General features: G+C 37.7%; 1 protein-coding gene across 3 annotated transcripts in view; it reads right to left on the bottom strand.

Annotated features, from left to right (window-relative positions):
* The window catches only part of Rbpn-5 (Rabaptin-5), a 238,044-nt gene that overhangs the window by 138,161 nt on the left and 86,697 nt on the right, over positions 1-13,186 (bottom strand). For all 3 annotated transcript variants that reach the window (XM_067152405.2, XM_067152404.2, XM_067152403.2), the window contains exon 7: positions 518-635. In XM_067152405.2, coding sequence (XP_067008506.1) covers positions 518-635 — 118 coding nt within the window. The remainder of the gene's footprint in view (positions 1-517; positions 636-13,186) is intronic.

Genomic DNA, 13,186 nt, shown 5'->3' on the forward strand with positions numbered 1-13,186 from the left:
CTAACACTGTTTCTTAATTGTTTCTCTTACATGCCTGTAAAACTAACGACATGAGGCTGGCATATTTGAGCATATCTAAACACCACTGTACTGAGCCATGATTGAACCCACCATCTTAACTACTTGGCTCAGCACAATCAATGTTCTGATGCAGACCATTCAGCCAAGGATCCAAACTATACATAGAACGTCAATTTAACTGAAACTGATAATGGTTCCCATTTATGTAATGTTTTGTTAGTTACTGTTAAATTAGTACATTGTACTACTACTAATAATATCAGCGTCTTCTTCGCACGCACGCGTGGACACACTCGCACGTGGAAGTGATGGACATTTAAATCTAATGATTTTTTTACATAGTAATTTGTTGTTTCAAGCCATTTAATTTGTCATTCCTAGCAGAGTACCTGAGGAATTTTATACAGTAGCAAAAAAGTAATGAGCTGTTAAAAATATGGTGTTTCAGAGGCAATCTATTTCATTTCTAGTTAGAAAGTGCTTATCATCTACATACTTGGAGAATTGGTGGAAGCACACTGGTATTCTGCTTGCTGATTGTCCGAATCTACATTACTACTGGTTTCATTCTTGAGAGTTTTCACATGAACTGGTAGTCTATTAGGTGAGACTCCCTGTAAAAATTAAAAAGTGCATTTTCATCCTAGTCAGGAATGAACAAAACATTAACATTTAAAGAACTAAACTAAGTTGTGAAGTGATGCTCTCTATGGCTTGTCTCATTGTCTCAAAATGTTAGATACCGGTACTGTAACATCCATGCACTCCGAGTCCAGATTTGTCTCTAAATGCATAAATAGAGGGGAAGAACAAGTCATCTTGATAAAAGCATAACTTAATATAACTTCTTTACTGTCACAAAGTCATTACATAGTCAATATAGTTAGTAAACAGGTGACTAGTTAACTTAAAATGAATGAACTTATTTATAGCTAAATAAGAAATTTTGAGAATATACATTGAATAAAAAAAGTAATGCTCAACAAACAAAATAAAATAAATCTGAAGCAAAAGGTAAAAAGAAAGGGAAAAAAATCCATCATAATGAAAAACAAGAAAAATACAAACCAAGAACAGAACTAAATCCATAAACTTTTTTTTTTTGCTAGTGGCTTTATGTCGCACCGACACAGATAGGTCTTATGGCGACGATGGGATAGAAAAGGCCTAGCAGTTGGAAGGAAGCGGCCGTGGCGTTAAGGTACAGCCCCAACATTTGCCTGGTGTGAAAATGGGAAACTACAGAAAACCATCTTAAGGGCTGCTGACAGCGGGATTTGAACCCACTATCTCCCGGATGCAAGCTCACAGCCGTGCGCCCCTAACCGCACGGCCAACTCACCCGGTAAATGCATAAACAGAACATAATACATAACATAATGGGAAAACAAATATGGCAATAAAAAAGTGATATTGCTTAAACTCTATGTACTGTACACAAGGTAAAAGCTAAATATTATGTACATTCACACAATAAAATAACAACTTAATATTACTTATAAGAATGAACAGTATGCTTCAGTTGTGCAGTAAATATGACATTGTTACTAGCCTATCTACTGTACCACAATCCCACAAAACAGCAGGTAATCTCTGCATGCAGCCTCAAATTTTGAGATTGACTTAGAGCACCTGAATGCAGCTGGAAGTGAATTCCAAAGTCGTGACTCAGCCACAATGAAGAATCTATCATACATAGAAGAGTGGTTGATGGGAATAGCAGGGTAAGTACCAGGTCTGTGTTACAATTTGGAATGAGGACAAGAAATTGAATTCTGAAGGTTAATTTTTACAATTTGTTTTACATCACACAGAGACAGATAGATTTTGTGGCGACGATGGGTTACGTAAGAGGTAGATGTGGGAAGGAAGCGACCATGATCTTAATAAAGGTACAGCCCAGGATTTGTCTGGTGTGAAAAAGGGAAACCATGGAAAACCACCTTCATAGCTGCTGACAGTGGGGTTCGAACCTACTACCAGAATGTAAGCTGATAGCTATGTGACCCAAACCGTGCAGCCACTTGCTCGGTATGAAGAAATGTATTTGGTGTGATTTTTCATTCAGAGTTCTATACATCAACATAAGTATATGCAACTTCCATTGCCTTCAACCAGGAAAGAGCTGTGTAGCTAAGGGTTATGCGAGTATTGTAACTTAAGTTAAAAACAAATCTAAGAACCGAGTTCAACGGTCGCTGAAGTTTCGTGGTTTGTTCATGAGCTGCATCAACGAGGATGTCACAATAGTCAAGTGTTGGTAGTATCAAGATTTGGACACGTTTCATCTTTATGTCATGCAGGAAAATGTCCTTACATCATTTGAGTGGGTGCAGCATCGCGTATATCTTTCTACATATATTTCTTATGTGTGCAGACCAATCAGGAGTATACACCTAGGTTCTTCATTTCTTTACTGAATGGGATGACGGTTGGTGTTTAATGCCACTGAGGGAGTAGTATGATTTTTATACATGACATTTACGTAAGATACTAAAAGTAATTACTGTGAAACTTCTCTAATCTGAACACTCATTGGATGCAAAAATTTGTTAGTATGTCGTAGGTACAACATCGTAATTGGTGTAAAACCTTCCATTATTATGTTTAATATATTTTAATTATAGTTTATTTAAGGCTAAATGATCTTTTATTAAATGTTAAATATGATTAATATATGATTTCCCTGTAAATATGTAGTATAAAATTGTATAACATCAAATACATACTGTTTATAACCTCAAAATCTAAAGAGTCGAAAGCGGTAGAAAATTCCGTAATGTTCGTATGTTAGACTTATTGTACTAAATTTGGTATATATATGAAGGGTTCTGGAAACTTACTGCAAGGTTATATTATCCAGATACATGTAGAGACATTACGAATGTTGCAGATATTTCAATGTACATTTTTAAATATTGAAAGAACATTCGAGTAACCATTTGACTAGCTGGTCGATCGATGTTTCGAGTGTGTTTCATTAGAGTGTTGTAAGAACTCTTCCAGAAGTCGATCATTCTAGATGGTTCCTCAAGTAATATAAATATCGAGCTGTCAGTTCTTAGTTCTAAGTTCGCAGTTCTTAGTTCTTGGGTCTCAGGCAAGTGATGGACTGGGAGTGACTGTTGGGCTCCGAGGTGGAGTCAGATCACTGGACTCAAGTGAGTGAGTGAGTGAGTGAGTGAGTGAGTGAGTGAGGGAGGTGGGGAATTCAAGAGAGAGTATGTTAGAGTGCGCGCGTCAGTGTTGTTGATATCTGTACTTGTCAGAATCGACTTCAGGGTTCTCCGCTATTGAGTGTTGTATATAGTGTCATTTGCTACTGTGTATAATTGTGTGTTGTGACATACAGTGTAAATAAAGTCATTTTAATAAGGAAGTGAACGTGTTCTCGTGTGATATTTATTTACATCAAATAAAATCACAACGTAGAACGATAAGTATCTGGTGGGTGTCTATTAATGGGAGGGGATACTTGATGAGGATCAGGTGCCATCAAGTCGACGTCGACTCCTGGCGACTGCATGGATGGACAGCCTCCAGATGTTTTGGTCTTCAACTATGTACTTCAGATCATTTAATGACATATCCATGTTTGATTTGATGGAGTCTATCCATCTCAATGCTGGCCACCCTTGCCTCCGAGACCTCTCCACCTTCCCAAACACAACAGTATTATTTTTCAATAAACCAGAGCATCTCATAACGTGTCTAATATATGACAGCTGTAATCTTGTAATGAATGCCTCAAGAGACAGATATTGTTTGATCTTTTAAATGACTCGTGCATTTGTCTTTTTGGCTGTCTAAGGGATATACAATATCCTTCTCAAACAGAGCTCAGATGTATCAATATGCTTCCTACATCCCTACCTTTCATAACCATATGTAGCTATGGGAAAGACCAATTCCTTAACCAATCTGAATTTAATCTGTAAAGATATATCTGAACACTTGAAGATCTTGTCCAGACCTTTGAATGCTGCTCTTCCAAGAGCAAGTCTTCAGTGAATTTCTGAACTGTTTGAGCCACTTCTATTGATGGTTGATCTCAACAAACAGAAATGATTTACCTCTTTGATTACTTCATTCATCATCATCATTAATGTCCCACTCCAGTCGCTCGGATGTGGTTTTGATTATTTCATTATTTATCATAATGTTCGATTGCAAACTTGTCATGATTTTGGTTTTGTTGATATTCAGATACAGGCCCATCTCTAACTTTCATTATGATGTCCTCGAGCTCTTCCTTACTTTTAGCAACCAACGAGGTGTCATCTGCACACCTCAAATTGTTTATATTCAATCCATCAATCTTAAACCTATGAAGTGACTCATCCAATCCACATTTCCTCATGATGTACTCAGCATACAGCCTGAACAAGTAAGGTGGAAGTATACAGCCTTGTCTTACAGCTTTGCTAATGGGGAACCGTTCTGTTTCACTATGCTCAATTTTAACGTTGGATTCTTGTCCCAGGTAAAGATTACACATCATGACAACGAGACGTTCAGGTATGCCCATCTGTCCGAGTACATTCCAAGTCTTCTTATGACTGTTACGGCCTCTCTACTACATCAAGATTTTTTCTTCTTACTGTCTGCCATCCGTTGCATTCTACTGCTGCCATTTTCTCTCCGTCTGCTTGCTCACCCAGCTGTTCACAAACTGGCTTGTTCCCCTGCACTGCTGCTGCTCCGCTGTGACGTCATGCTTACGTATTTTTCGTCGAGTAACTTCTGGACTCGCTTCACCACCTATATAAGCGTGCTATTACTTCGTTTCGCCGGTCAGACATCGGGTGAAAATATCCCTGAGTGGAGAGAGCGGAACATTTCACAGGCGGCTGGCCCGTTGCAATGTTTTACATTTTTATTCTGTGAAAAGCTGCATTGAAAATCTTCAGACTGGATGAGCAAATGTTATAACTTTTTCATCTTTCGTGTTTTCCATCAAGAATTGAACACCGAACAATTGATTATTCTGTGCCTTTATGGCTTTCATTCTAACAGAGTCCTTCAGACTGATATCTTAATTAATCTTCTACTTTACATGATAAACTGTTTTAAAGTAATAAACGTCATGGTTGAGTTCCGTATTGAGTTAAGTCTTAACTTAAAATGAATACAAGATTCATTGCTCAACCTTCTCAATACTTAAAATCATATAACGTTTAACAAAACATTACATTATGATAGTGTCAGGTACTAGTTTTGGTCCATTTTTTTGGACCATCATCAGCCTAGCCGAAATTGCGAGCAAAAGACATGAACTAAATTAATATGGATGAACAAGAGGATGGATGGTAGTGGAATGACATACAAGTAAAAACCTTATACATAAGTTACAATAAAATATGATCAGAATGTGTTAAAATTAACAAATGAATAAAATAATTGTGATGTCGTTTAAAATTTCTTGATGCCAAAGTCTAGGTTGACGGTTGGAGTCGTGTTGCACATTTAAATTCAAGTGAAGTCTTAGTTTTCTGGAAAGTTCTGGGGGCAAGTTCCACGATGGCGCAGAGGGAATTGTCGAATATGACCAATATAGACTTGACGAATTGAGAAAGCTGGACTTGTTCTATGTAGCTTAAGCAAATGTTGTGTTTAAAGGAAGTCTCAATTCAGTCGGAACCCAAAGAACCTTGCACTTGTTTGGAACGAGCTATTGGAAGGAGCCCTTTTAACAACAAAATGCAATTGAGACAGATCTTGATTAAAAAACTTCTTGCGAATAACACCAATAAGTTTCTGCGAAAGCGCAAGACCCGTTTTCGGCAGAAAACCACAATTAGTATATATTTTATTTACATATATATATATATTTTTAAAAGGACACTAATTAAGAAGGGGGAGGTATTAATACAATTTGACAATAGTGATTAAAGGCCACACTTACAATCAAATATCAAACCCAAAAGGGGGTAAAAGAGTTAGAGCACATTAGAAGACAGAAATATACGACTTAATACCGTGAAAAACAGACTGAGAAGGGAAGGAAAGGGAGGGGGATTTTTCCAGGCTGCTTAAACCCTGTAAGTTCGTAGTGTGTTTTTTTTTTTGCTATTGGCTTTTACGTCGCACCGACACAGGTAGGTCTTATGGCGACGATGGGACAGGAAAGGGCTAGGACTGGGAAGGAAGCGACCGCGGCCTTAATTAAGGTACAGCCCCAGCATTTGCCTGGTGTGAAAATGGGAAACCACGCAAAACCATCTTCAGGGTTGCCGACAGTGGGGTTCGAACCACCTATCTCCCGAATACTGGATACTGGCTGCACTTAAGTGACTGCAGCTATCGAGCTCGGTAAGTTCGTAGTGTGAGCGACCGCTCCGGCCTCAAGAGAAGTTCAGGAAGTGGCAACACTTCTAACATTTATCCAGATACAGTTTATCATGTAAAGTAGAAGATTAATTAAGATGTCCAGTCTGAAGGACTCTGTTAGAATGAAAGCCATAAAGGCACAGAATAATCAATCGTTCGGTGTTCAAGTCTTGATAGAAAACACGAAAGATGAAAAGTTATAACATTTGCTCACATGACATACACTATGAAAGGCCTTCCTGTAATCTATAAAGTACACGTACAGCTCCTTCTGGTATTCCTTTGCTGTTTCCATCATCCAAGTACATCGCTAATAATGTTTCTGGTTCCTCCACATCTTTTAAAACCAGCTTGAGTGGTAGATATTAGGGGATGCTTACATAAGCAAAATTTATCCCTCGCAATGCACATACAATGCAGATACATATTATCTAAAATACATTTAAAGAGATAACTTAGTATTTGTGTATGCAAGGTATCCCACACATAACCTAACTTAAACCTTCAATTATTATTGTTAATATATTTTAATTATCTTTTATTAAATGCTAAGTATTGGTATACCCTGTAAATATGTATTGTACATTTGTATAACCTCAAATACGTGTTGTGAATACGTCTAACCTCAAAATCTGTGTAGTAAAAAACTGTAGAAAACTCTCTAAAATTCGTATATTGGGTATAATCCACTATCATTCGGATATGTACGGAGGTTTCTGGAAACTTACAGTAATGATTTATTGTCCAGATACACGTAGAAACATTAGAAATGTTATAGACTTGTCCATATGTGTTTATAAACCATAACTGAACATTTGAGTTTGATCTACTCCAATCGAGAGGCCGGTCAATCAATTGTTCCTTGTATGTTCGGACTGTTCCATTTACAGTGTTGCAAGAACATTTCCAGAAGTTGATATTTCTGGACTGTTTGTAGAGCAGTATATATACAGAGCTGACAGGCCGAGAGTCAGTCAATCAGTCAGACAGTGCAATAAGAGAACGTAAAGTGTGGTTGCAACAGTGAGCTGCGGCGTTGTTTGATATGTGTACTTTTTAGAATCGACTTGAGTGAGAGGGTAGTCAGTCTTGACTTGCGATGGCAAAGTGAATAATCAGTGTGTGGACTGCTGATATTACTTTTCAGAATCGACTATGTGATGGTGAAGAAAATAACCAATGTAAGAACATGTTGATATCTGTATTTGACAGAATCAAAGTGAATTGCTCTGGTGTGTTTCCCTTAATAGTGTAGTGTTGTGTATAATTATGTATAACTGCGTGTTGTTAGGGAACAGACATAGGGACAAAGTGGATTTATGCAAAGAGGAGAACGTATCTTGTGTGATATTTATTTACTCCAAAATAAGAGAACAATAGTATATAGTTTTATTATGTGATCTGTTAACAGTTGCAAGAACTTTAATTGGAATAATTTCAAATAACTACTGTACATCGTACTTCAACTCTGACCGTTTTATGAAATATTTTCTTTAAAAAACTTGTCTAGCCTATCTTCTCGACTGTCTTCTTTTCCAGAAGGGCCTGCCAATGGTGTATTAGTTGAAGGCTTTCGGTATATGTGTGATGAAGAGTGAATGCTTACAACTGTTCCACCATTTCGTAAGCCGAAGAATCATTGGTTATCGAAGTATCTAAAGTGTTTTCACCTCTACCACTATCTTCCTCAATGTCACTACACTCACTAGCTTTGAGTTCTGTTGCTTGTACATCCTTCACCATTTCACTGATAATTTTGTATCCACAGAATTTTCCTCAAACTGTAAAGTCCTATCAAACAAAGTGTATTCACTGGCATCAACATTTTCATTCCCTGCCTGGTTCAAAAGACCCTGAATTGAATCTTGAAGTAGTTCTTTTTCCTCTTGATTTTCTAAGTTTCCTTCAATCACGTTATCACAAAATCCTGCCTTGAAAAAACAGTTCCGAATAGTGTCCTCTGTTACAGCTCTCCAAGTCAATTCAATCCATCCCACTGCATGCAGTATGGAGACATTTGATGAGACCAGAGGTACAGGATGCAGTGTCGAGTTTTGTAATGACCCATCTCTGTATTAGCCGTCTGTACTGGGGGGAAAAACACTAACTGGATATTTTTGAAGTTTAATTCAGAATTGGGGGGTCGCATTGTCTAGGAAAAGTAAAACTTTCCTGTTTCAGTTCATTTTCTTTTCAAAAGAAACAAGTCGGTCAGTAAAGTGACGTAAATCAAATTCTAAAAAAAATTCTAATATGCAGGCCAGAGACACCAGCAGATTCCCCATACATAGTTTAGTAGCTAATGTTGTGCCTAACTCAAAATTTTCCAGCCAACCATTAAAAACTTTAAAATCTTTATAGCAAAGTTCTCCTGCTACTTCCTTAGCCTTTTCTTGAACAATAGGACCGAAGATGGGAATTCTTTCGCTTCTTGCAGCTGAAAACCACTCAAAAAGAACTTTATCAACAGCAAGACCTTGAGTTTTAAGAAATTTGTTTTCCTATTGTCATCACCATTCTCGCATCACTGTTTTAATATAGTGCCCTTTTGTCAGAGAGTTAAATTTATTTGACTTTCCCACACTGAATTTATCTGCAAACTCACACTCACTGAGCTTGTTTCCTTTTCTGCACACTCAACCTTTTCCCGAATTGTTGAAAACTTTTCCTTCAACTATGTACCAAAAGAAAGTGACTATACAGAACTATTGGGCCGCTTCATTGTCTCTCCTCGATACATCATTGCCAGCGCTAAGAGTGGACTTTCCTGTGATGAAATGAAGAGCAACAGATTCATGGCTTTCAAATCTCTGTAACTGCCAAGACTCAGCAGGCTACCATGTACAGCCTAAGTACACAAACATTTCCAGGAAATACCTGTAAGTACACTGCATTTATTTGTATTCACAAGTCTTTTGAAATGTATAAACCTACACTGTTGGGCAGCTCAATTTTCACTCTATTTGTGTCTGTAGTGAAGAGACAAAAGCGTACTTTGGGAACATCGAATAGGTGTCCTAGTCTGTACCTGGAACTACCCACAAAAGAGATGTAATATTATTGTTGGGTGTACGTCGGGACAAATTTTCTCCATATCAAGGGGGTGTCAGCATCTTAGAGGTGTCCGTAAAGAGAGTCTTCACCGTACATACAGCACAAGGCCGTAAATGTACATATTTTGACACTGTATACACATTCAAACCTTAATGTAACAAAACCATGTGTTCACATTCAGGCTCATAACTTCAGAACTAAAGATCCAATCTGAATGGTTGAGGTACTGTTTGACTGGAAATGTGGGACACAACAGAAAATATGGCACTTGATGGGCCTGTTAGATATGTGAGGGTGGCTCTAAAAGACTGACAAATTTGAGGTATATGATTTGGTTTGCAATTAATAACTCCAAATCCAAGAGATATACAAAGGTGGTTAAGATATCTAAAGATAGAGCATTTGATACCTTACATTCGTATAACCCATGGTCTGAACCCCAAAAGAATGACACACACAATTTTAAGTCAAAATACTGTAGAAACTTTGTAGTCCGACATTTTGCCAAGAGAATTTATCCTGGATTTTAGGTAGGGAAAAAAATTCACTTGTCATCTCAGAAACTCTGAAGGAGTGTCTCGTTGAGAATGACAGCACTTGATTTCCAAGTGATGCGAAAGTCATTCAAGTCTACACAGAATAGAATTATCAATGAATGTTCGTAGCAAACTCATTCAGGGAATGAGTGGTGGTTTTGTGTGCTATATGATTCTGGACGAATCTTCTGACAGAACTGATTGCACTCAAATGTGGTATGTATCCACATTTCTTTAATGGTGTTTGATTTGTGGAAGAATTGCTTGGCTTCAAGGGTTCGAACGCAGTCCCTATATTGGACACTATGTGATAACAGATGGTACTCTTACATGGGAGTGGCCTGGTACATCATATTAGAGATGAAAATAGGAATGTTGTGTTTTTCCACTGAATAATTCATCAAACCACATTGTGCAGTAAGTTATCTCTTGAGTTATCTAACATTACAAGTACACTGACTCGTATAGTTCATTTTTTACACGAGAGGTCATCATTGACAAACTTTTCAGATCCTACCTTGAGGAACTTTGTGCCATGAACAAAGTTTTCAGCTTCACAACAATGTTCGTTGGCTTAGTAAAAGAAACACAATTCCTTGTACTGAATGACAAAATCAGTTTTCACAATGCGTGTGATGTTACAGACATCATAATCATAATCATCATCATCCTCATCCTCCTTTCATGTATTGGCCATGTGTCTCATTATGGTCTTGCACTGTCACACCAACTCTTCACTGGAGGTCCGATAGATCTTTTCTCCCTGTGTTGATATCAAGGATTTCTTCTGGTATCCTCATGGTTCCATCCTTTGTATATGACTTTTCCAGTTTTCCTTATAACTGTAGATGTAGTCAGTTATTGGTTGTATTTTCAATTCTTTTAGCACCTCTTAATTTTTTTTTTACGATTCCACTTGGTGTATCCTGCAGTACGGCGCTTGAACGCCATTTCTCGTGCTATGATTCTTGAAACATCTTAAGTTCTTAATATTCATGCCTCACATCCATAGTAAAGGGTTAGCCATGCAAGAGTATTATAAAGGTGCAAATGAATGTATTTCTGTGTAAGTGATGGCTACATGATGTCATTGAATATTTCTGATGTTTTTGTGAAATTAATTTTTGCAGGTATATCTACAGGATCTCCCATATAAACTAAGACTGTCAAAGTGGCGTTGTTACCTTGCGATACGTAAACTGCAGTAAGGGAGGTGCACGTGTAGTTCTTGACCTTGCAAGTAGCCTGCAAGTGTTCAACCTGGCAAGCATCAATCGCCAGTCTGAATCTCAGCTGTTAACATGGTGAGACAGTTATCACTGCAACACCGTATTTACCTATGTAAAAGTTCTGGTTTCATCTTAATGATTGTGTCAATGGTCATCACTCCCGCTATTGGTATGCAGAAAATCCTAATGGTGTTTATGAAGTCCCTCATTATAACAGAAAGATTGGGGTTTGGTGTGTTGTTAGTGCAAAACGAATAATTAGGCCTATTTTTATCGCGATGACAGTAAATGTAGGGAGGCACACCAAGATGACATTTTGACGCCGTTCTTCCATCAGTTAACGGAAGAAGAAAAATTGCATGAGTGGTTTCAACAATTTCAGCCCCAGCTCATACAGCAGAAGATTACCTTTTTTTAAATCCCAGAAGTGTTTGCAGACAGAGTGATCAGTGCTGGTCTATTTCCCCCTCGTTCTCCAGATCTAACAATGTGTCATTTTTACTTGTGGGGTAAACTGAAAGAACAAATCCTCACACACCGGAGGAACTGAAAGAAATCAGAAACATTACAGTGGCAGAACTCAAAACAAGTCAGCCAGAATGTGGTTACCAGACACAATGTCTGTATAACCCAGGAAGGATGATACTTCAAGCATCTTTTATAAGGTAAGATAACATATAAGATTGTATATGTGCTTAAAGCAGGGCGGCCGCGTGTGACATAAGTTCAGGTGAGGCAACTGCTGTAGCGCAGAGTAAAAGCACTATGCATTCGGTCTTAGTTTATAAGAGAGATCCTGTATTTCTGTGTGGTATGATAAGTTCTACCCTAGGTAATTGAACATAGAAACCACAAAGGTCAATTGATCAACTTCATCGATCTTCATCCAGCATGTTGCTTTCTTGAGTGACATATTTTACCACTTAAACAATCTTGCCACTGTATCACAGGGAGCAAGAAAATTGGTACATGAAACTGTATGATGGACTCTTTTGAGCTAACTTAGATCTCTTTATTCATAACCTCAGGGAGGAATAAATTTATTTTTCCAAACTTCATTTGTTACTTTAAATGAAGGTTTGTTGCATAAATGATCATCCTTTGTACCAGCCGAAGAGAGAGTAATGGTGTACCAAAGCAACTGAATTGTGAAACTTTGACCAGGCAGAATTACAGGTGGAAATACTACAGCTGCAGATGAAAGAGAAAAGGGCAGAGAAAGCCGATATGTCATTTTGCTTCTCTCCTGATAGAGATACTTGCTCAAGTTTTTGAAATATGCACCAACAATTATGAAATTTACATATGTGTGTGAAAGTACGATTTCCAACATGGATTTTGTGGAAAACATTTTCAGATCCAGAATAACTAAGGAATGCTTGAGGAACTGCTTAACCACGGCTAGAACTTTGTACACTCCAAATTTGATAAAGATTCCACAAAACAAAAAATGCCATTTCTCTCACTGATGAGGTTGGGTGGGTTAAGTGTATATTTCAAACGTGCATATTGTTGCTGAATTTCAAATATTATTGATTTAAAATGTTGTGTCTATATGGGAAAGTATTGTATGTAAACACTCCACTTGTTGAAATTTTAAAAAATGAATAGAAATACAGTGCTAACTGATACTAATATACACTATATTTACTTTTTCTGAAATTACTGTATGAAGAAACCCATCACCGTAAGCAAGACCAGCACGTATTAGTCAACCAAATATTTGAACCCCAGATTTACCAGTAAAATATAAATACCAGAGCAAAGCTTGGATGACATGGAACTTATTCAATGAACAGTTTCACGAGGAGTTCGTGCCATTGATCAAAACGTTCCTTAAACCATCGCCATCTGCTATGCTTATAACGTCTCATCACTCCAACCGGAACCCTGCACATGCAGTTGTGTTACAATCCTCTGCTACTCGCCTAACAGCTCTGCAAGGATGTCCCTCACTGTTTTGCTGCCTGCAGCAAGCACTTTAAATTCGTAATATCTTCCGACTTAAAAGTATTC

This window comes from Anabrus simplex, chromosome 8, assembly GCF_040414725.1.
Source record: "Anabrus simplex isolate iqAnaSimp1 chromosome 8, ASM4041472v1, whole genome shotgun sequence".
Lineage (NCBI taxonomy): Eukaryota > Metazoa > Arthropoda > Insecta > Orthoptera > Tettigoniidae > Anabrus > Anabrus simplex.